This window comes from Rana temporaria, chromosome 11, assembly GCF_905171775.1.
Source record: "Rana temporaria chromosome 11, aRanTem1.1, whole genome shotgun sequence".
Lineage (NCBI taxonomy): Eukaryota > Metazoa > Chordata > Amphibia > Anura > Ranidae > Rana > Rana temporaria.
Window position 1 is genome coordinate 54,702,627 of NC_053499.1, and position 25,238 is coordinate 54,727,864.

A 25,238-nucleotide genomic window follows, 5' to 3' on the forward strand; every position below is an offset into this window, starting at 1 on the left:
GAAAGAACAGAGAACAAAGAGAGAGTGGTACATCCTAAAATGTACCATAAGGTTTTTTTAATTCTGCACGAGTGGAAGAGACTCGGGGAGCACTAAATATCCATGGGTTAGGGGCGGAAAATCCTTGTCTTGCCTTGGGTGCTGACAACCCACGCTACGGAAATAATTTTACTGTTAGGGGTCCCCACAACTTGGGAAATTTTATCAAGGGGTCATGGTACTAGAAGGTTGAGAACCACTGCTCTAGGCCAAGACATCTGATATGCGTATTCATGTTCCAGGCCAGTGAATCATTTAGGCCTCGTACACACAACCGTTTTCCTCGATAGAATCCATCAAGAAACTTGGTGGCAGAGCTTTTTTGCCGAGAAAAACGGTCGTGTGTATGTTTCTCATCGAGAAAACTGTCGAGGAACTCGACGAGGAAAAAAAAAAGTTCTCTTTTTCCTCAACGGGAGTCTCAATTTCCTCGCCGTGTTTCTCGTCGAAAACCAGCCCGATCGTGTGTATGCTAAGAAACCCGCGCATGCTCAGAATAAAGTATGAGACGGGAGCGCACGTTCGGTAAAAGTAACGTTCGTAATGGAGATAGCACATTCGTCACGCTGTAACAGTCTGAAAAGTGCAAATCGTCTCTTACCAAACTTTTACTTACCGTATTTATCGCGGTATAACGCGCTCTGGCGTATACCGCGCACCCCCAATGTGGCCCCCAATCCTGTGGGAAAAAAAGATTTTTAGTTTTTTTGTACTTACAGTTTTGATGTCTTGCGCGGCGTCCATCTGCGGCCTCGTCGGGTCCGGCGTCCTTCTGCGGCTTCGGGTGTCCTCTTCGGCGGGTCCGGCGTCTGTATTCGGCGGGTCGGGTGTCCATCTTCGGCGGGTCCGGTGTCCATCTTCGGCGGGTCCGGTGTCCATCTTCGGCGGGTCCGGTGTCCATCTTCGGCGGGTCCGGCGTCCATCTTCGGCGGCGTCCTCTCGCTCGTTTCCCGCCACGACTTTGAATACTGCGCCCGCATATAGCGAGCGCAGTACACTCGTGAATCTTCGGGCAGGCTCGGGCGCCTCTCGCACTGACGTCCTGTACGCTCAGGACGTCAGTACGAGAGGCGCCGAGACTGGCCGAAGATTCACGAGTGTACTGCGCTCGCTATATGCGGGCGCAGTATTCAAACTCATGGCGGGAAAGCGGGTATCGGCGTATATCGCGCACCCACGATTTTGCCCTGATTTTCAGGGCAAAATAGTGCGCGGTATACGCAGATAAATACGGTAACACGCAGTAACATGAGATTAGCAAAAACAGCCCCAAGGGTGGCGCCAGTGGAATCGAACTTCCCCTGCCTTTGTATGTGTTGTACGTCACCGTGTTTGAGAACGAGGAGATTTGGTCTTGACTGTGTGTACGCAAAGCAAGCTTGTCAAGCTTGCCTAACAAGGAACTCGTGTCTTTTCCGATGAGTTCCTCGGTCGTGTGTACGAGGCCTAAGAGCCATCTCACACTGGGGATCTAATCGCTGGTAAAAACTTGCCAGCAGCAGGATAGCTTTGAAGAACCCAGCAGAGAGTGAGAAAACTCTCATGCTTGCATGTGAGTATTCCTTCGCTGGCGAATCAGGTTTTGTAGCATTTTCGTCAGCAAGTAAACAACATCTTGCTAACGAAGCAACACATATAAAGCAGATGTGTCCTAGTGATCCTGGAAATTATGATTTCTTGCCAATGGCAGGATTGCTAGTGTGACATGGGCCTCAGTAGTGAAGCAATGGTAAAGATAACAGCCCTGGAGAATGTACCCTAAAACAAGTCATGTGTTCAGGTTCCAAATTTCAATGTTTCCTTTAAAGAACATCTGCCATGAGGGTAGACACCAATCAGACAGAGAAAGTTTTCCCAATTGGGGTTTTTAGGCAGCTCAAGTAGACAAAAATGAGTTCAATGTAATAAAAATGTATTTATTCACATATATCAAAAAAGGGGGAAGGGATATTGGATTGCATAAATAGAACATGAGTTGCGGCATAGCAGAAAAACATAAAATACATCTGATGTTTTACAGTACACAACAAAACATTTATACAGCTATTATTGTATATTGCACGTATAAACGGTATTCTAACGCGTTTCGACCCTAAAGGTCTTCTTCAGAGGTTTATTCTGTTGTGACTGAAAGGGAATATACAGAAGAATTACATTAAACATTTCATAAGTTTGTAATCAACCCATTTAAGATCACCCACCACTCTATTCATATAGAAATACCTTTCGTTAGAAAGGGGGGGGGGGTAAGAAAGAATAAATTAAATCGATCATTTACCGTTGATGAAATGAGGAGTGGGCACAACGAGACCACTCCTCATTTCATCAACAGTAAATGATCGATTTAATTTATTCTTTCTTATTATACTAATACAATGCCGTGTTTTTGTTGCTTTCTCTTCCCTTTTTTCACACCCCAGTGTGAAAGGGGTCTAACAGTAAAAGACATATTGGGGAAATTCAATAAAGCCCTAATGACATCTTTCTGGCAGTATGGCTTTATAAATTGACCTGTGGCAGATTCCATAAGCCCTGCTGTCGCTTTTGGTAGCTTTACCAACGTGCACAACAGATTCAGGAAGTTCTTAATAGCACCACTTTTACAAAATACCACTATGACCGCAGCAAATTCAATAAGAATTACCTAGAGTTTGGAGATAATGAACCTGGAGGTAATTAAGACCTACAGTAAGTGGAGTACAGAAACAGGCACAGTCTCTGTACGCTGTGTAGTAGGCAGCATTTTTCCCAACGACCGCTAACATCTCCCTTCCCCATCTGTCACTGGTTGGTAAGGATGCCGTCACCTTCACAGCTGGTAGCCTACTAGCAACCTGCGATGCTCGCAATGGGTGGAGCCTGATGGGGAAGCTGAAGCCTCGTACACACGGCCGAGGAACTCGAAGGGCGAAACACATCGTTTTCCTCGTCGAGTTCCTTGTTAGGCTGTCGAGGAACTCGACAAGGCAAGTTTCTCTATTCCCGTCGAGGAAATAGAGAACTTGCTCTCTTTTTGGCTCGTCGAGTTTCTCGACAGTTTCCTCGACGAAAATGTACACACGACCGGTTTCCTCGGCAAAAAAATATCTCCCAGCAAGTTTCTTGCTGGTTTTTGCCGAGAAACTCGGTCGTGTGTACGAGGCCTGAGACTCTGTTCTCTTCTTGTGACTGACAGCAGGTAGTTGGGGGATTTTATAGCCCACTGCTTGCTGTCAATCACAAGGAGAGCGGACCTGATGGGGAACCAGTATCTCTAAATCTCCATCAGGCTCCTCCCACCGAGCTTCAAAAATCCTTGGCGGCTGCACTGTGTGACAACTGCAATGGCGGGGAGGAGATTCAGCTGTAATGAGGCCAAAGTGTCCATATGGACTCTCCAGCCTCAGTGTGCCTCTGCATGTGGTCCTTGCCTCAAATACATGTACTTGTTTCCAACAGTTACATGAATCTGTATCCCGCACCCACATTTGTTGTGCGTGGCACGATGGAATTCTAAAAAGCGTCAAAGACACTCTTTATAAGTTTCCGATAACGTGTACTGCATGGAGCTTCTATGCACCTTCACTGCTCTGGAACTAGCATGTGACCTCTACTTCCATCAGATGCTTACCTTTATGAAAAATTCCCTTTAACCACTTAAGCCCGGACCATTTTGTTGCTAAATGACCGGGCCACTTTTTGCGATTCGGCACTGCGTCGCTTTTACTGACAATTGCGCGGTCATGCGACGTGGCTCCCAAGCAAAATTTACGTCCTTTTTTCCCCACAAATAGAGCTTTCTTTTGGTGGTATTTGATCACCTCTGCGGTTTTTATTTTTTGTGCTATAAACAAAAATAGAGCGATAATTTTGGAAAAAAATCTATATTTTTAACTTTTTGCGATAATAAATATCCCCAAAAAAGATATAATTTAATTTATTTTTTCCTCAGTTTAGGCCGATACGTATTCTTCTACATATTTTTGGTAAAAAAAAATCACAATAAGCATTTATTGATTGGTTTTCACAAAAGTTATAGCGTCTACAAAATAAGGGATCGTTTTTATAGCATTTTTATAAAAAAATATTTTTTACTAGTAATGGCGGCGATCTGCGATTTTTATTGTGACTGGGACATTATGGAGAGACCCATCACACACTTTTGACACATTTTGGGACCATTGTAATTTTTACAGCGATCAGTGCTATAAAAATGCACTGTTTACTATGAAAATGACACTGGCAGTGAAGGGTTTAACCACTAGGTGGCACTGTAGGGGTTAAGTGTTCCCTAAGGAGTGATTCTTACTGTAGGGGGCGTAGCTTGCTGTGATACGTCACTGATCGTGTTTCCGATGACAGAGAACACGATCAGTGACAGTGTCACTAGGCAGAACGGGGAGATTTTTTTTATTCTTTTATTTAAAATTTCACAAGTAAAATACATAGAAACATTAATCCAAAAAATAAAAACAAAATAACAACATTTGTACAAAAAATAAAATACAAGAAATACAACAACAAGGTTTACAATATTTACATAAAACACCCACTTCCCTCCCAAAGCCCACTCACAAAACCCTCCCTCAAAAACCCTCCCACCAAAACCCCAAAAAGGTACATAGCAAAAACAAAGCACACAACAACAATAAAAAAACAAGAATACAACAATAAAGATAACGAACATTTTTTTTTTACAAAGGACCCATTCCACCCATCATTCCACCCATCATTTAACAAAAAAAAATCAAAACTATGGATGAGGATGACTCTGGGTGTATATCAGAGTTAAATTGTGGAGATCCTCTTCATAATTTAACTCTCATTCTCATTCATTTTCACAATGCATTGCAAATCAATCATCTTCATTACCACAACGCAGCACCACCTACGCCTAGCACCACCCATCCCTCTCCACAATGCAGCACCACCCATCCCTCTCCACAACGCAGCACCACCTATGCCTAGCACCACCCATCCCTCTCCACAACGCAGCACCACCTATGCCTAGCACCACCCATCCCTCTCCACAATGCAGCACCACCTATCCCTCTCCACAACGCAGCACCACCTACGCCTAGCACCACCCATCCCTCTCCACAATGCAGCACCACCTATCCCTCTCCACAACGCAGCACCACCTATGCCTAGCACCACCCATCCCTCTCCACAACGCAGCACCACCCATCCCTCTCCACAACGCAGCACCACCCATCCCTCTCCACAACGCAGCACCACCCATCCCTCTCCACAACGCATCACCACCCATCCCTCTCCACAGCGCAGCGCCACCCACGCCTAGCACCACCCATCCCTTTCCACAACGCAGCTAGGGTTGCCACCTAATCCCTTTTAACCCAAACACATATTAATCACACAGGTTCTGTGTCTAATTAGGGTGGTAATTAAACTCACTTGGTGCCTTTTCTGCATTAAATCAGCCTCAGAACCTGTGTAATTCATATTTGTTCGGGTTTAAAGGGATGAGGTGGCAACCCTAAACGCAGCACCACCTAGGCCTAGCACCACCCATCCCTCTCCACAACGCAGTACCACCCATCCCTCTCCACAGCGCAGCGCCACCCATGCCTAGCACCACCCATCCCTCTCCACAACGCAGCACCACCCATCCCTCTCCACAGCGCAGCGCCACCCATGCCTAGCACCACCCATCCCTCTTCACAACGCAGCACCACCCATCCCTCTTCACAACGCAGCACCACCCATCCCTCTCCACAACATAGCACCACCCATCCCTCTCCACAACGCAGCACCACCCACGCCTAGCACCACCCATCCCTCTCCACAACGCAGCACCACCCATCCCTCTCCACAACGCAGCACCACCCGCACCTAGCACCACCCATCCCTCTCCACAACGCAGCACCACCCATCCCTCTCCACAACGCAGCACCACCCGCACCTAGCACCACCCATCCCTCTCCACAACGCAGCACCACCCATCCCTCTCCACAACGCAGCACCACCCGCACCTAGCACCACCCATCCCTCTCCACAACGCAGCACCACCCATCCCTCTCCACAACACAGCACCACCCATCCCTCTCCACAACACAGCACCACCCATCCCTCTCCACAACGCAGCACCACCCATCCCTCTTCACAACGCAGCACCACCCATCCCTCTCCACAACACAGCACCACCCACGCCTAGCACCACCCATCCCTCTCCACAAAGCAGCACCACCCGGTACAGAGAGGTGGTTGTGGAAGAGGGGGGGTACAGAGGTGACTGTGGAGGAGGGGGGTACAGAGAGGTGGCTCCACAGCCACCTCTTTGTACTCCCCTCCTCTACAGCCACCTCTTTGTACCCCCTCCTCCACATCCACCTCTCTGTACCCCCCTCCTCCACAGCTACCTCTGTGTACCCCCCTCCTCCACAGCCACCTCTGTGTACCCCAGTGGCGGTGCATCCATATGGGGCACACGGGCGCCGCCACCTCTCTCCTGTCACTTCTCTATCACCATAGATTCATACAATGCATGTTTTAAATAGCTTCATATAGCCTTTTTTTTATATTTTAAGTAAAAACAGTTTTTTTTTCTTAATTAAAATGATTTTATTATTTGTCATCTCCCTGCTTGGCCTCTGTCACCTCTTTCACCTCTTTTTATATATATTTTTTATTCTAACACCCTAGAGAATAAAATGACGGTCGTTGCAAAACTTTCTGTCACACCGTATTTGCGCAGCGTCTTGCAAGCGCACTTTTTTGGGAAAAAATACACTTTTTAAAATTAAAAAAATAAGACAACAGTAAAGTTAGCCCAATTTTTGGGCTAAGTAAATTGATATCCATGTCACGCTTCAACATTGCGTTCGCTCGTGGAATGGCGACAAACTTTTACCCTTTAAAATCTCCATAGGCGACGTTTAAAAAATTCTACAGGTTGCATGTTTTGAGTTACAGAGAAGGTCTAGGGCCAGAATTATTCCTCTCGCTCTACCAATGTGTGGTTTGAACACCGTTTACATATGCGGGCGCTACTCACGTATGCATTCGCTTCTGTGCGCGAGCTCGTCGGGACAGGGTGCGTTTTCTGTCTCCTAACTTTTTTAGCTGGCTCCTAGATTCCAAGCAAATTTGTCAAACCCTGCCATAGAACACTGTACTACTCTGGGAAGATGATCAGGATTTATTTTTTTGACACACTATGATTGCTTATATCAGTGAATCTAACTGTTATATGCAAAAAAAATTACTGAATTAAACAAATTCATTCAGTGTTTATTGTGATTAGCTGTGATTGTCCCTGTCTGTACCATGTGATCACTGTGACCAATCTCAGCTAGCAACACAATTGTAAACAATGAATGGCATGAATCAAAGACATTCATTGGCCCAGATTCAGGTACATTTGCGCGATATTTGCGGGGAAGCAGGGCTACGATTTTGCCCTGCGCCCCCGTAAATATTTTTCGCTGCCCTCGATTCACGGAGCAGTAGCTCTGTAAATTGCGAGGGTGCGCCATGAAAATTGCCCGGCGAAAGCGCGCGCAATGTAAATGATCCCGCCGGGGGCGGGAATCATTTAAATTAGGCGCGCTCCCGCGCCGAGCGTACAGCGCATACTCCGTCGGGAAACTTTCCCAACGTGCATTGCGGCAAATGACGTCGCAAGGACGTCATTTGCTTCAAAGTGAACGTGAATGGCGTCCAGCGCCATTCACGAATCACTTACGCAAACGACGTGAAATTCAAATTTCACGTCGCGGGAGCGGCGGCTATACTTTAGCATTGGCTGCCCCTACTATTAGAAGGGGCAGCCTTGCGCTAAAGTTGCCATACGGAAACTCCGTACCTGGCTTGCGCAGGGCCCGCGCAAGTTTGTGAATCAGTGGTAGTATGCAATTTGCATACTACACGCTGATCACAATGGGAGCGCCCCCTAGCGGACCACGCAAGAATGCAGCCTAAAATCTGCGTGGCATAAGAGCCTTATGCCGCGCAGATTTTAGGCTGCAGTCGGTGTAACAAGGTTCCTGAATCAGGAGCACTCGTTACACCGGAGCAAGTAAGCAATTGCGCTGTGTAACCTATGGTTACACGGGCACAATTGCTTCTTGAATCTGGGCCTCAGTTTACAATTGTCATGTGATCTACTGTGATTTGTCACAGCGATAACGTGGTGCTGGCAGCCGGCTGGTACACTAATCTGTCATCCGCTGTGTCCACCGGGTGACAGATCGTGCCGGAGTGCAAGGTCTGTTCTGGGGAGGACTTCATATGACGTCCACCCAGAACAATAGGGTTTTTGCTCAGGCTTCATTTTACAATGGCCCAGCAGTAGGGTTGCCACCTTTTCTTCAAGTCAAACCCGAACACTTTAGCAGGGTTCCCCCTTTACATCTTAATCCACAGAGTTCCCCTTTACATTTTAATCCGCAGAGTTCCCCTTTTAGATATGAATCCCCAGAGTTCCCCTTTTAGATATGAATCCGCAGAGTTCCCCTTTTAGATATGAATCCACAGAGTTCCCCTTTACATCTTGCACTGTGAGGACTCTGATGTAAGAGGGAACACTGTGGCCTTTGGTGTAAAGGGGAACTGTGATATAAGGTGTGCTCTGAGAACCCTGATTTACCTAAGTGTACTCACTCAGAGGCAGGAGAGAGAAGGGGGAGACCAGTCACAGACCGGGATGGATGGTAAGCTCACTCACTCCTTGGCAGTCAGCACCTCTCATCCAGATGTATCTGAGGCTGCTTGACTTCAATTTTCCAGACCCCCACTTCCCTTTTATGAGGCACAGCGCTGGGGATTGGAGTGTGGGCAGACACAGAGGGTAGGGGCGGGAGGAAGAGGAGCAGATCTTCTCCCATCTGTATGTGGGGAACTGTTAGTGCTGGCTTTGGGTAGTGTGAAAGAGAGTGTAACAGACACTCTCAGCTTAGATAACTACAGCCAGCAACCCTGCTGGGAGGCCATAGCCCAGTCTGAATAATGTGTCCAGGTTCCAAACCCAAACTGTCCGGGTGAATCCCGGACAGGTGGCAACCCTAACCGTCAGGAAGCAGTTAAATGTGAATACTGTGCTGCAACTGAAAGCCTAGCATTTGGCTTACGCAGTCTCATTCACTTCAATGGGTTCATGTTCAGCGGTGGCATTGCCTGACGAACACAACAGGGGTTATCATTGCTGCTTTATACAGTGACGGAACTACCGCCATAGCGACCCACGCGCAGCCGAGTGGGGCCCGGTGAAGATGAAGAATGTAAGCCGGCTCCAGGGGCGCCGTTAGGGCGTGGCTTGGGGGGCTGGAGCCCCGAATGGGCCCCCGAAAAGCCCCGAGTGTTTGCCGCATCCGAGTACATTGTTAGCCCCGAGCGTCTGGGAGTCAGGACCATTTGATGCCGAAGGTTGCTGAGTGCGGCCGAGTGCCTTCAGCGCCGAGTGTTACCGAGTACGGCCGAGTGCCGTACTCGGCGCTGGCGGCACTCGGCCACTTTCGGCATCAGATGGTCCTGACTCCCAGACGCTCGGGGCTAAAAATGTGCTCGGATGCTGCCCCGCCTTCTGGAGTCTGCAGCGCCAATGGCGGGACGCGGGACGTGTGACGTCCATCATAGGCGCTGCAGGCTCCACGGTGGGAATTACAATTCGCCCGCCGCACGGCTCTCCTCGGCTCTTCTGACTGCCAGTGCCTGCCCTGCTGTGACCGCACACCAACTTAAGGCTGAGGCTGCTAAGGTAGGTGACTCAGTGTGCTGTGGAGCCCTTACTGATTTTCAGTTGACCTAAATGAACATAAAAGCTGCAATACTGTTCACAATAAGAAATTGTTGTTCACAAAATTACAGGTTTGTGATTAGATTGCTAACATTGCCAGTTTGATGTATCCGTAAGGTGTCCTGTGGGGGGAGAAAAACCCTGTATTCGAGTGAGAATTTTTATTTTTGTCCTTGTAGAAAAAATGGCAAAAAACATAAAGAATCAGCAGTAATAGCAATAGTGGCAATGGTAAACGTCATACATTTATCTCTCTACAAACGTATTGAAGATTTCAAATACTGTGTCATTCCCACTATGTGAATCATATGTACAGTATTTGTCAGGATTTACTGAAGTATGCTAGCCTAGTCATTTTAACCACTTCAGCCCCAGAAGAATCCCCCTCCCCCTGTTTGCCTTGTTTGCCCTTTACAAATCGTGAGTATAAAAGAGTAAAAGTAGTGCACACAATACTTTGAATTTTGCATTTTATTTATTATATGGTTATTGAAATTTTTGTTTTGTTTTGTTTTTGTTTTGCTGTTCAAAATTAATATAAGCTATTGCTTGGGTACTGTGCCACATGAGTGTAGTAATGTGTTGTTCAATGGCATTAGTTCATTTATACAACATTTTGCTATGGGGCCCTGTAATTTCTAGTCACGCCCCTGGCTTTATATCAATGCAAGTGTAAACTAAGCCTAATAAAGTAGCCTCTGTATTTTCACAGGCCGTGTATGAGTTAAATGTTTTATTTTATTTTGTTGATGCAGAGAGTAAACTTGATTTGCTTAATATATAAGCATATAATATGAGGGCATGCAACACATTACACATTGTTGAAGCTGCTGTCTGTGATTTAGACAGGTCTGTTTATTTCTATAGCATCCTTCTACGACAAGTCCTTAGAATCCATACTGCCAGCATCCACTGACTGCTGTGACTGCACAGCTAAGGGGATCAGCCATTACGGCCTAGTAAGTTCTGTCACTAAGCAACGGTTTCCATGGAAACAATGACGTACCGTCGCCATCCCTAGTCCTGAGTCATGCTTTCCTTCCCCTTGTACATCGACAAGGTCACATCCACTTTCAGGAAAATAGGTGGAAAGAATAACTCTGCTTATTTTCCCACTAGTGATTTTATCTTTCATTAAACATCACAGGCTGAGTTTCTGCATGACACCATTCTAGAGTCTCTTCATTGCAGCTCAGAGCAAGTGAAAGCTTATCCCCGTCCCCCCTCTGTGTTTTCTAGGATGGTACAGTTGTAACGCAATACCTATCCAGCTTGTGATTGGACAGTCTTACGCTCTACCCCCCTCTCAGTGCTGCAGCGAGTGAGGCATTGTGGGAAACTCCCAGGTTGGGTCCTGCAGAGCATCCTCTGCGTGCAAAGTGGTGACGCTGGAAGGTAACGTATGATATATTTCTTTAAAGCAGATAACAGACTTTATTTTAGTATAGTAAAGCTGGCTATGTCCTATGTGTCTATAACATTTCATTATAACACCACATTCACATGTATATCATTTTTTTATATATCATGTGTTACACAGCTCATTATGTTACTTTATTATTATTATTACTTCATTATTCTAGGAGGGATGACACAAAACTATGCTTACTAGTGGTTGCAAAAGTGATGTTCTATGATAAGCTGAACATATTAGCTTACCCTGACTTGCTGGGACTTACAGTTCTACAACATCCTAAGGAAAACACACTGCAAATCTCTGGATATATTACTGCTAGTCATTTTTTAAATCAGAAAAGTTTTTATTTTTGAAAAGAGCAAAACAAAAGAAAAAGCATGTACGGAGCAGTTACGTGACCCAAAAGAAAAAGGGCACTGCTAGTCATTTACTAAAAGTGGTGCACACAGAATCTGGTGCAGCGGGGCATAGTAACCAATCAGCTTCTAACTTCAGCTTGTTCAATTAGGATTTGACAATAAAACCTGGAAGCTGATTGGTTACTATGCACAGCTGCACCAGATTCTGTGTGCACCAGTTTTAGGCTGGCCATACATTATACAATTTTCTTGTGCAACTTTCTTTTAGCTTTACCAAAGACATATAATAGGAGGTCAAACTTAAACACTTTCAATTTGTATGCAATCAGGCAGGCCTTTGTACTACATAGTTGAAGGTAAATCTAAAGACAATTGAATAAGAAAACTGTATGGTGTATGGCCAGCTTAGTAAATCTCCCCTATTATGACAAATGACTTTGTTATGGTCTAATGCGGGGATATGCAATTAGCTGTTGCAAAACTACAAGTCCCATCATGCTTCCGCCTCGGGGTGTCATGCTTGTGGCTGTCGGAGGCTTGCTGTGCCTCATGGGACTTGTAGTTCTGCAACAGCTGGAGGTGTGCTAATTGCATTTCCCTGGTCTAATGTTTGTCAGCTATTCTGCTCATAGGTTCAAGTTTGCACTGTACAAGGATAAAGATCTTGTTTTCAACCAAGTAACTGTCATTTTTAAATCTCAGCTGGAAATAACTGTCATTTTTAAATCTCAGCTGGAAATAACTGTCATTTTTAAATCTCAACTGGAAATAACTGTCATTTTTAAATCTCAGCTAGAAATAACTGTTGTTTTTAAATCTCAGCTGGAAATAACTGTCATTTTTAAATCTCAGCTGGAAATAACTGTCATTTTTAAATCTCAGCTGGAAATAACTGTCATTTTTTAAATCTAAGTGTCCTTATCCTGGTGGGTTAGCTTTGTGAATTGAACCCAATGCATGCCAAGCAATGAACACTTTTCATCATGATGACTGATGATAGTGATGATTTATAAAATAGGTATAAAAAAAAGTGTTAATTTACAATATTTGCTATGTAAAGTCACATGAACTTTAAGCTGACTAGATCTACTAAAATGCAAATAAAATATCTAAAAAACATGTCAATATGAATTATTAACATGTGATATGTTAAATGTTATTTGCATTACTAAGAAGTTGACTGCGTGCAAAATTAATATTACAGTAACCAATGATAAGTGTTAACAACCTCAAATGCAATTAAATATTTCATACCAGTTAGTTTACCTAAATGCAGGGGCGGACTGACCATACGTGCACTCGGGCACTGCCTGAGGCCCCCATGCCACTAGGGGGCCCCATCAGGGTTGCCAGCCTCAGTAAAACCCAGGGACAGTATGTAAAAATCTGTGTTTTTTTTTTGAATTTTAAGATTATAGCTGCCCCGCCTCTCCAGTACCTTTTTAGTGTGTTGTATGGGTATTCTGGGCCAGATTCACAGACATCGGCGTATGTTTGAGCGGGCGTAGCGCATCTCATATGCGCTACGCCGACGTAACATTGAGAGGCAAGCTGAGTATTCACAAAGCACTTGCTCCCATATTTACGCCAGCGTAACGTAAATAGGCCGGCGTAAGCCTGCCTAATTCAAAGTAGGCAGGTAGTGGGCGTGTTGTATTAAAATTAACCGTGACCCCATGTAAATGAATGGCTGAACGAACGGCGCATGCGCGCGCATGCTCACAATCACGTTGCATATACTCCCTAAGATCCGACAGCTCAATGCGTACGACGTGAACGTAACCTACGCCCAGCCCCATTCACGTACGACTTACGCAAACGACGTAAAATACGACGCTGTTCCCGCGCCCATACCTTAACATGACATACCCCTGCTTTATGAGGGGTAAACTTACGCCGGACGTACGCCCTACGTAAACGGCGTAGCTTACTGCGACGGGTGCAAGTACGTTCGTGAATCGGCGTATCTAGGTAATTTACATATTCGACGCGTAAATCAACGGAAGCGCCCCTAGCGGCCAGCGTAAATATGCACCCAAGATACGAAGGCGTAGGAGACTTACGTCGGTCGGATGGAGCCAGAATTCAGGCGTATCTGGTTTCAAGAATACGGCACATAGATACGATGGCGCATCCGTGGATTTACGCGGCGTATAAGAAGATACGTCGGCGTAAATCCTACCTGAATCTGGCCCCATGTGTGTATGTATACTGTGTGTGTATATTGTGTGTCTGTATGTGTATACTGTGTGTGTGTATATACTGTGTGGCCCCATAATCTATTGCCTGCGGGCCCCATAATCTCCGATTGCCCGGGGGCCCCATAATCTCCTATTGCCCGGGGGGGCCCCATAATCTCCTATTGCCCGGGGGGGCCCCATAATCTCCTATTGCCCGGGGGGCCCATAATCTCCTATTGCCCGGGGGGGCCCCATAATCTCCTATTGCCCGGGGGCCCCATAATCTCCTATTGCTCGGGGGGGCCCCATAATCTCCTATTGCCCGGGGGCCCCATAATCTCCTATTGCCCAGGTGCCCCATAATCTCCTATTGCCCGGGGGGTCCCATAATCTCCTATTGCCCGGGGGCCCCATAATCTCCTATTGCTCGGGGGGGGCCCATAATCTCTTATTGCCCGGTGGCCCCATAATCTCCTATTGCCCGGGGGCCCCATAATCTCCTTTTGCCTGCGGGCCCCATAATTTCATATTGCTCGGGGGCCCCATAATCTCCTATTGCCCGGGTGCCCCATGAGTTGTCAGTCCGCCTCTGCCTAAATGTCTGCCGCAGATGCATAAAGCAATGTCACTTTCTTGTAAATTTGGCCATAATCTACAGATGATCAGCACTTTGAGAAAGCAAGGCCCTGTACATAAGGCATCCTGATATCTGGTAGTTCTCTATAGTAGTAGGAAGGACATTGGCAGAGGTGACTTTGTTGTAACTGCGGTGTACCGATAGCTGCATAATATTAACCCCAAGGGTGCTGGAACATCTGCAACAATAAGTTTTTCGAAGAAGGCCCATCTGGCTTATCCGTAGATAATGACGTAAGCCTCCGTATTCCCAGTTCAAGTAACATGAGTCGGATCTCGCCTTGCCTGGTGGTGCTGTTGTGACTGTTCTATAAAAAAAGGAGAAACGTGAGCAGGTTTGGCATTGCTGCTGTGAAATTAGACCTTCCAGCCGTGGTTGCCAAGGTTATAATCTGAAAGAGAATGGATGGGGAAATGCCAGTAGTGATATTTTATTGCCTTTTTAAAACTTGCATTGGTCTGTGGCTCCTCCCCTTTGCAGTTTCTTTATTCAGCCAACATTTATTTCCTTAAAACTCGTAGTTCAAAAAGCTTTATTAACTAACATAGAGAAATGGTGCACAGTAAGGCGTCGTAACTAAATTATGGATCAGCTTTGTAACAATTACCGCAGTCAGATTTATGAAAGATAATTTATGAGTGCTTGCTAGAGGCTTCTACACTTTGTTCTTATTAAATATAATGCAAAGCTTTTCCTTTTATTATCTCACAGTAAAATAATTGCTTAGAATATTATATTAATATTGAAAGAATATTTCCACTTTTTCAGGCAAATTTGCATAAAACATTCTTACTTGGTTCTCTTTATGAGGTGGCTGGGGGGGCTATGTTTGCCATAATTTACCCTTTCTGTACTATGCTGACAGATATCGTTATCAGTTGTAAACCAGCTTTGACCAATTCTGTATTAACAAGGGGCTAACGATGTAGAATCTAGGCTTATAGAAACACATAAAAGTTAAGAAATATATATACATTTTTTTTAAATTAGGTAATCAACAGTGGCAGCTGGTGGTAATTTTTTTTTAACCTGCACCACCCCCTCTGGTCCGGTTGGTCGGGTCCGGTGCATTTACCCCATCTATGGCGGGCAGTGCTTCACCCGTGGCAACAGGTGGCGAACATCACTGGCGGCTTCCCGCTCCCCTGCTCTCCTCTGTGGGCATCATGACAGCTTCTGTCGCCTCCCTCCTCCTCGAAGGCCAATCAGAATGCTTCTCCTTTAGGCCAACGGGGAAACGGGTCTCAGACCCGCTTCCTGATTGGCCGAGAGGAGAATCGGTGTGAAAATAGCGAATATTCTCTATTGTCAAACAACTGGGTGGGCTTGGTTCGCTGTGCTCTGTGGCCCGAGCCCACCCTTTTTTGAAGCCTATTAGAGCCTCTCTCTAATCAAGTGCTTCAAAAAAACACCCCCGCCATTGGAATGAATGCATCTGGCATCCTGCATGGGGGCCGGACGTATGGATAGGGGGCCGCCACTGGTATTCAGTGTGAATGGGAACACGTAAACATATAGTGGATTTTTCCCAATTTTGACTGCAAAAGTGTAAATACACTTTAATTAAGTCCAGGCCTCTATTTCAAGGAAGTAATAGCTAGATTCAGGTACATCTTCGTAACATTAGGCAGGCGTAGCGTATCGATTTATGCTACGCTGCCGTAAGTCAGAGAGGCAAGTGCTGTATTCACAAAGCACTTGCCTCCTAAGTTACGGCGGCGTAGCGTAAATGGGGCCGGCGTAAGCGCGCCTAATTTAAATGAGGATGAGGGGGGCGTGTTTTATGTAAATGGCTGGTGACCCGACGTGATTGACGTTTTTTACGAACGGCGCATTTGCCGTCCGTGTACATATCCCAGTGTGCATTGCTCCAAAGTACGCCGCAAGGACATATTGGTTTCGACGTGAACGTAAATTACGTCCAGCCCCATTCACGGACGACTTACGCAAACGACGTAAAATTTTCAAATTTCGACGCGGGAACGACGACCATACTTAATATTGACTAGGCCAGTAATTTGTTTGACTAACTTTACACCGGAAAAAGCCATACGTAAACGATGTAAAAAAATGCGCCGGGCGCACGTACGTTTCTGAATCGGCGTATCTAGTCATTTGCATATTCTACGCCAAACTCAACGGAAGCGCCACCTAGCGGCCAGCGTAAATATTGCACCCTAAGATACGACGGCGTAGGAGACTTACGCCTCTCGTATCTTAGCCTAATTTAAGCGTATCTGGTTTCCAGAATACGCTTAAATTTAGGACAGCGTAAATTCAGAGTTACGTCGGCGTATCTACTGATACGCCGGCGTAAAGCTTTCTGAATCCAGCTATAACAGTTGTTGCATTAGGCCATAGATCAGAGGACAAATGGGCTCACTTTACAAAAATAACACCATTCCCCATGTAGGTAGAAAGGTAGAAAGTAATATATATATATATATGTGGATAACTTATAATTCATTTCATACTAACACTTTTTTCGTTTTGGTTTCAAATGAATTGATATTTGCTCATAAATATATACAATTACAGATTTATAAATGACATTTACTGATGTGTAGTTTGGAGATTAGTTTAAGGATTTTATTAAAAAATACAGAAAACTGAAAAATAAACAGATAGCTATTTGTGAATATCATCATTGTATATGGAATTATTGTATATGGTTTTCATTAATATAAGAAGAAATAATCCTGAAAGTTATATATAGTCTATTGTCATATTTCAGAACTGGAAGGGCGCTTTTTATGACTGAGTTAATTCCTCTAAGAGGAATTATGCACAATTATATATTAATAGATATTCAGAGATACAATAAAAGCATTGATGAGCCCTGGGGAAGACAGAAAAGGAAGTACTGGGACTCTGGTTAAAGTGCCACATAAAATTCATTGATTGAAATCGCTTCCAGATGTCTGTGGAAGAAAAGGATGCTACAAATGATTATATACAATTTAAAGTTGATGTAACATAGTTTATATATAACATATGAATGATATTCAGATAAAGCAACCTTGCTGTACATCTGCTCTTCTAAGTGACCTTCAATTACCCACTGCTTCCTTTTACATGAGTGCCTGAAGCATCCAATATGATCTGTATTAGGATTTTAGAATGAATTGATAAAGTATGGGGTTTCATATAATCTGGGGATTTCTGAATTGTTTTCTGTGAGCCAGGTATAGGCCTCTTTTTTTTTCCTATAGATTTCTTTTGCAATCGATATTTTCCATAGTATACCAGTTCTGGGCAGGAGATGGTAGGTATAAATGGCATTTGTTTCTGTACTGGGTCGTGCTTGATCAATCAGGAAAAAAACAATAAATCTGGCTGTATATTCTGACCAGGTCTGGGCTGACAGTATGGCCTCGTACACAGGCTAGTATAGCCAGAGGACAAAGGTCTGAAGGACCGTTTTCATTGGTCAAAACCGATCGTGTGTGGGCCCCTTAGGTTATTTAACCTTAGGTTAAAAAAATAGGAAATTGCTTTAAAATGTAATCGTTGTATTGCTAAGGATAGGTCAAAACCGATCGTTAGTAGGCACGACCATCGGTTAAAAAACCCACGCATGCTCAGAATCAAGTCGACGTATGCTTGGAAGCATTGAACTTCGTTTTTTTCAGCACGTCATTGTGTTTTACGTCACCGCGTTATGATACGATAGTTTTTTTAACTGATGGTGTGTAAGCACATCAGACCATCAGTCAGCTTCATCGGTTAACCTAAGACAACGGTCCTTCAGACCGTTGTCCTCTGGCTAACCTATCGTGTGTACGAGGCAATTATTTCTGACCTTGGCCAAAAAGATTGGTTTAACTGGTATGAGTTCCTTGGGTAAGGTGACCATATTTTTAAAATGAAATCCGGGGACATCTTTTTTTTTTTTTATTGGCAAATGGCACAAGACACCATAATACGCAGAGCGCTGGGCACAGGACTCCATAATACACAGAGCGCTGGGCACAGGACTCCATAATACACAGAACACTGGGCAAAGGACTCCATAATACACAGGAGGGTGTTAGACATAGAGTGCAGAGGTTCAGAGGACACTTCTGCCCCCACATCCATAGCAGAATAAACAGACCCCCCCCCCCCCCATCTGCTCACCTTCCATCTCAGCCCTCCACACAGTCAACTTTTGGCTCTGCCTTTCCTCCACTGAACAGCAGCAGGATCAGCAGTGAGATCATCCAGCAGGGGGTGTCAGCATTCAAGCCGTCAGGCTATTTCTCAGCTAGCGTGGGATGCCCTGTCTACATAAATCCGCCCCTGAATCCAGGGACAAAACGAGGGGCAGACTTGGTCCGAGGACAGTGTCCTCAGTCCAGGGACTATCCCCGGAAACTGGGGATTTCTGGTCACCCTATCCTTGGGGCTGTCCAGTCTTCATCGTCTCTGTATGGAATACTAAAATGCCCTGAACTCTAGTGAACCCTGACCCAATTAAAGTGGTTGTTAAGCCATTATGGGTCCTTAGTAGAATGCCCTGTTATAACCTGGTATACTGCCTTTGTTGTATAAAAATAATGTGGCTCATAACCTTATTTTGAAAGGCCGCTGTGCAGTCAGGTGATGTCCCGGCACTCTCCTGCCCCATTCCAAGGACTTGCAGAGGGAGGGGCTAAGGTTCCCTCTGAGGTCAGCCAGGAGGAGAAGAGAAGAGCCTCAGGCGGTCACGTGACTGCTCAGCGGCAGTCTTCAATAAAGTATTGCGCTTCTTCATTTTTATAAAACAAAGGCAGAGAGCGATATAACAGGTTATAACAGAGGGGGTTCTACTAAGGACAGATCATCATTTTATACTGAATCGCAGCAGCAGAGAAGAGGCAGGGAGAACTAGGCTCTCACACAGCGCTGCCAGGCAGGGAGGGGAGGGGGAGGAGGACAGAGGGAGACACAGGAGAGCTGCAGATAGCTGCGGATGATGGAGGCATGAAAACTGACCACGATGTCAGGGCTAAGCAGCCATGATAAACCGTCGTCAGTTTACAGGGGGAGGGCAGGATCAGCCAGGTTATTTAGGTGATACAAGGGGCCACATTACACAGCACAAGCACTGTGCTGTATAACATGTGTAGCGCTACCCCCTCAGGAGCCGCTGATTTGTTGTTGTGATCTGCGTATTGAGTTACCTTAGTGTTGTCTCTCAGTAGTATCAAATTGCAGTTCGTCGCTACTCCAGCCAGAGTGGGTGAAGTGCCCCCGGACAGACTCCTGCCATGAGCCTGGCAGCCGAAGTGTCACTTTAGATTGCTGGGAGGAACAGGCCTCTCTCACAGACCCGGCTCTATGGCCTCTGCCACAGGCCTATTACTTTGGATGTAGATTTAAGCTTAGGTCACCGGATGACAGCAAAGCGTACCTGTCAGCATTCCGGTCACCAGATCCCCGATGGTTCGTTCAAGCTCTGTTGGATAACCTGCCTCCGGGTTCTCCTCAAGCTGACCCCCCAATCGAACGGCTCCCAGCCTGGGATCTTGTCAGTAAAGTGGGGGACCCAGCAAGTCACTGGGGCCCCTCTCAGCAATATAGAGCTCCGCGTAGCATTTGACCCCGGCCTGGAAGGCCATAGCCGGGGTCCGTTGGATGCGCGTGCCCTAAAGGTGGATGCCGCACCTGGAACCCGCGGGAAGAACCAATAAAGATGGAGTCTGCCTCAGATATACCCCTCCCCAGCATGCTCCGTGAGGGAAAACTCCTATAATTGGCTGCTGGGGAAAAGTGGCTCTGCCAGAACCCCAGTTGGACTGTTCCTGGAGTCCACGGCTGCCCACTCAGTCTCTTCGCAGCCGCCCATTCAGTTCTGGGGGGCAGAGACTAGAGGTCAGCTGACTGGTGAGGAATGTGAAGTGGGAGGGGCTGGAGGAGAGGAGACCTCTCCTGATTTCAGCATAGGTGTCACTTCTACGAGACATCACGAAGTCAGAGACACAATGAGTTACACTACCTGTGATTATAGTTGCCATTAAAAGTCCCTGCTACAGTTCTCAGATCAGCAGATGACCTTGATCAAGAGCACCTAAGTTGGCTGATCAGAACTCCCTGCAGCACTGCCACTCATCCCATTCCCCCTACCAGCACTGCCACTCATCCCAACTCCCCGCAGCACTGGCAGTCATCCTATTCCCCCCCATCAAGGAGTAACAGAAGGAATAAAAAAACAATACATGGAAGGGAGAGGAAAAGAGGGGGAGGAAGAAAGAAAAGGGAGAGAATGAACAAGAGAAAAAAAACAAGAGAGAGAAGGCTAGAGAGAGAGAGAGGGAGAGATGGGAAAAAGAAAATAGGATAGAGAGAGCTAAAAGGGAAAGAAAGGAGAACAAAGAGAAAGAGAGATACATCCTAAAATGTACCATATGAGGTTTTAATACTGTACGAGTGGAAGGGACTCAGGGAGCGCAAATTACTTGTCTTGCCTTGGGTGCCGATAACCCACGCTACGAAAATAATTTTACTGTTAGGGGTCCCCACAACTTGGGATATTTTATCAAGGGGTCACGGCACTAAGAGGTTGAAAACCACTGGTCTACAATCTATGGTAAATATATTTGAAAATGTATCAATCCTGATGTACTGATGGTCTATCTCATTCCTCGATGACAGAACAGTATAAATATCCCCCAAATGAACATTTTTTTTTGGAAACAACTCATCCTAAGGTTCTTAGTAAGAGGCATGGTGACTTTTTTTTAACTTGTATGTTTGTGTCACAATTTTTTGGAAAATTAAGAAATCAAATAAAATGTGTTGTTTTTTTCACAATTATTTTCTTTTTACATACCGTCACCAGAGCAGGGCAGTGTCCCCATATGACTGGTCACTGTACTACTCTGTGGAGGTTATCAAGATTTTTTACACTCTGATTATTACAGTGATGATCACTAATAAGCAATCTCTAACACTTTTCAAAGGTTTCATTCATGAAACCTTGTTTACCACTGTTATGCTGTGATCACATGGTACAGGTCTGATGTGATTGGCCCCTGTACCAGAGATCACAATAGTACATACAATGGCTATTAATGAAAGCCATTGTTGAAAACTGACATGTTATCACTGTGATTGATCACAGCAATCACATGATACCAGGACCGCATAGCTGCCCAGTACATCAATCTGTGTTCTACTGTGTCCGGTGGACACAGTGGGTCATAGATTGCACCGCAAGGTACGCAAATGGAAGGACATCATATGACATCCCCCCAGGATAACAGTGCCCCTGAAGTATTTTTTACTAAAGGGCAGGCGAGAGGTGGTTAATCAGGGAGAACAGTCCAAAATGTGATAGAGACAAACAATACTACTGTTTTATTTCAAGAATTAAAACGATAAATCTGAGAATATCACTTTCAGAAAGCCTAGAATAAAAATTGTAGCCAGCAACAATTAGGAAATATTTAATGTGAAAAAAAAAAACATATGCACCCTTCTATGATTGTATTGTATTGATATAAATAAATTGCAGCCAAGAAAATTTTGAAAATTAGTCCTATGACGTACGCAGCGTGCCATCACTGTATTGCATGTGGACAGGGACACAGGCTGTAAAAAAGAATTAAGTGCTACCAGCAAAAACTGGGAAATATGCTCTGTGAAAAACACATGCAGCCATGTCTGTATTTCATGTGGACAGGGACAGGCTGTAATAAACAATCAGTTGCAGCCAGCAAAAAGTAGGAACTATGCTCTGTGAAAAACACATGTATCCTGCATGTGGACAGGGACATGCTGTAAACCAAAGTCCGGCCCATGGCCCGGTTTTTTACGGCCCCCACTTGCTGCAGAGCTCTCAGTGTCTCAGTGCCGGTGATTGGTGGTGGCGTTGCGCGATGTCAGCATCCTAGCGGGCTCACCAGAGGTCATCTATGCAGTAAGAGGCACTCAAGGATTTCTCAGGGGATAAGATAAGTTTACTACTGTAATGGATATAAAGCGAATATTTAAATATATATAAGAATTTAAAAAAACATGCTCATCCTTGCCCTGATCGGAGCTTGAGCGCCACAGAAGAGATAAGGGCAAATTACAAGTGGGGGCCAGAGGAAATATAAAAAAAAGAAAAACTAGCTCATCCTTGCTCTGAGCGGAGCTTGGGGGCCACAGAAGAGATAAAGGCCAGATTTCTCAGGAGATAAAAAAGAGAAATCTATATTTTTTACAACCTGAGCTCATCCTTACCCTGAGCGGACACCCCTACTGTAAACAAAATGAAGTGCAACCAGCAAAATCAAGGAACTATGCAAAACACATGCAGCCAGCTATGATTGTAGTGCATGTAGACAGGAACAGCCTGTAAAAAAACAGCAGGACATCCGCAGCATTACTGTCGTTTTTAGGCAGTTGCGTTTATAAGCCTTTTTCTGAAGGCAAAAAAATGAGTTCAGATGCCAAAACGCGGCTAAACGTTTCTGTATAGGCGTTTTTGCCCATTTAAAAAAAACGCTTCTAAACGCAAACGCGGCATGTAAACGCGGCAAAAACATGTTTTAAACGTGGGTTACTACCTGTCAAGTTAAATCGTTCAGGAGAGGTTGTAAAAACGTCCCGTGTACATGAAGCCTAAAATGTAAAAACCCCACCCCAAAATGTTCTGTCGTTCTGTCCCTATGCACTTTTTTTAGCAGCACCTTCTTGGCTTTTCTATTTTAAGCAGATTGTTAATATGTTAATATTATAAATAGATGTAGCTCTATATATAACAAAAAACAGGTTTTCTGTCCTGTTAGACTGGGGTTTTGTTGTGTACCAGAGCTTTGTAAATCTCAGGACTGGATTGCTTGTCTATCTGCTGGAGACGTCGCTGGACTCCAGGACAGGTAAGTGTCCTAATATTAAAAGTCAGCAGCTGCAGTATTTGTAGCTGCTGGCTTTTAATATTTTTTTTACAGCGGAGCTCCACTTTAAAGTGGATGTAAACCCAATTCATAAAATTTGAGCTGGGCACATTTATCTGCAGTGTTTTGTTATCTCTCTTCAAAGCACTATGTCCCATAGCTTTCCCTTGCCCCGTTCTTCTGTTATCAGCCTGATAACTCCTGACAAGTTCTATGTCATATATGATAAAAGCAGCCCGAGTTGGGGAGGATTCTATAAATAGATTAGCACTGAGCTGAATGATTCAACAAACAGAGTGAAAGTCTATCTATGAGGAGGGGGGTGCCTTTCCTCCAATCAGCTGTCTTGGCTGTATGCCCAGGCTTCACTGCAGTGCTGAACAGGAAGAGAAAATCTCCCAACACAACCTGAACTTTCTAAACAGTATATAAAAGATTAAGACAGCAGATGTACATGTAAAACTTATGTAGGGAGATTTGTTTCATCCCTATGTATCATCTGAGGCTGTTCACTTCACTGGGTATATTTGAGGGTTTACATCCACTTAAAGACACATTTTTCAATTTCTTCCCCTAGCACCACCTGCTAGTAAAATCTGACACATGGCTTACTTACAGATGCACTTTATCAACTTGGGACATGATTTTGTCTTCTGTGTACATTTAGCAGTGGTGATGCCAAGGGTGTAGGAACCACAGAGGGGCAAATAGCACTGGGCAGATTTTCATAATGAAAAAATAACCTTTATTTATGTTTTGATTATATGTTTTTCTTTTCTTTTTTTTTTTTTAGATTTTGTTCGGCAGAGTCATCTGAATGAATTAGTGTACACAATCATTTATTACTGCTGAGCCTAAAGGAACTAAGCTGTAAGTAGCAGGATTTCAAAATGGAGCCAAAGCCAAGATCCACCAGTGTCAAGAAAGCAGACAAAGGCAACCCAGCCACTAGTGGAGACAAGAAAGAAGGAACTATCAAAGACCAGCCTATTCCTACAGCTAAGAAGGCCACCACAGGAGATACTGCACCTGTCAACCACGAAGACTCAAAACCCACTGTACCTGAGCCTCAGGCACCACCAAGTGTACCAGAGAACAAAGCTGATGGGGAAGAAAATGATTCATCCAACGGAGCTGCAGATGGTTCAGGATTTGAGGGTCTTAAGCCACTGCTGATGGCTGCAGGAGTGGCTGTTGCTGCTATTGCTGTTATTGTGGGTGTTGTGTTCCTAGCCCGCAAAAAATAAACTAATAATTGTACATTGGAGAAAATGTATAGAGAAGTCCAAGCAGAGGCAAAAGTGTATACCTTCTTCACAGAATGATGCATGCCACAGAATGGTCACCTCATCTTTACATATGGTCTCACAGATGTCACAGAGTAGGGGGGAAATATCAAGTATCAAGTTTCAAAATGGCTGCAAGGCTTAAAAAAAATAGTTTTCTGTATGGACATGGTTTGTATACAGTTTCAAGTATCTGTCATTGCCTTCTTCACTCAACTACACATACACATTTTGCCTTTTTAAGACGTTTCCTATTTTGTTGAGAAGAGGTCTGACTTGCTAAAAAATATTTTTAATTTGTTACTTTATCTATACGCTGTTGTTGGTTGGATTTTCTTTTTTGACACTCTTTTTTGTGTTGTGTTTTTTTGTATTTTCAGACCTCAAAGGGTAGCGAAGTTATATTGTTTGCATTTGACTTCTGTCTGCTCTATCTGACTTCTGTTCTATATTTAATTGGTCTTCCTATATTAGAAATTATTTTTGAATCCTAATTAAAACCTTTCCCTCCTTTTATAATCACCTGCACAATGCGTTATTGCTAATTGCAAAAGACAGGCACTTAAACATGTCTTTGTGGTTCTAATTACAGAGATAATGTTGGTAGTAATTGTTCTGCGAAGAAGCAATAAGTGATCTGAGGTAACATCGCTGACAAATGGGCATCATATGATTATCCAATTGTGTCCATTAAAAGTAATCCTTAGAAGCTCTAAAATGGATTTGTGCTTTTGATATTTT

General features: G+C 44.7%; 1 protein-coding gene across 1 annotated transcript; it reads left to right on the forward strand.

The window, feature by feature from the left end:
- Positions 1–10,968: 10,968 nt before the first annotated feature.
- CEND1 (cell cycle exit and neuronal differentiation 1) lies at positions 10,969–25,019 on the forward strand. The gene is made up of 2 exons (XM_040328533.1): positions 10,969–11,167; positions 24,005–25,019. Exon 2 carries the CDS (start codon positions 24,102–24,104, stop codon positions 24,456–24,458), a length of 357 nt encoding a protein of 118 aa, XP_040184467.1. The 5' UTR covers positions 10,969–11,167; positions 24,005–24,101; the 3' UTR covers positions 24,459–25,019.
- Positions 25,020–25,238: the final 219 nt, after the last annotated feature.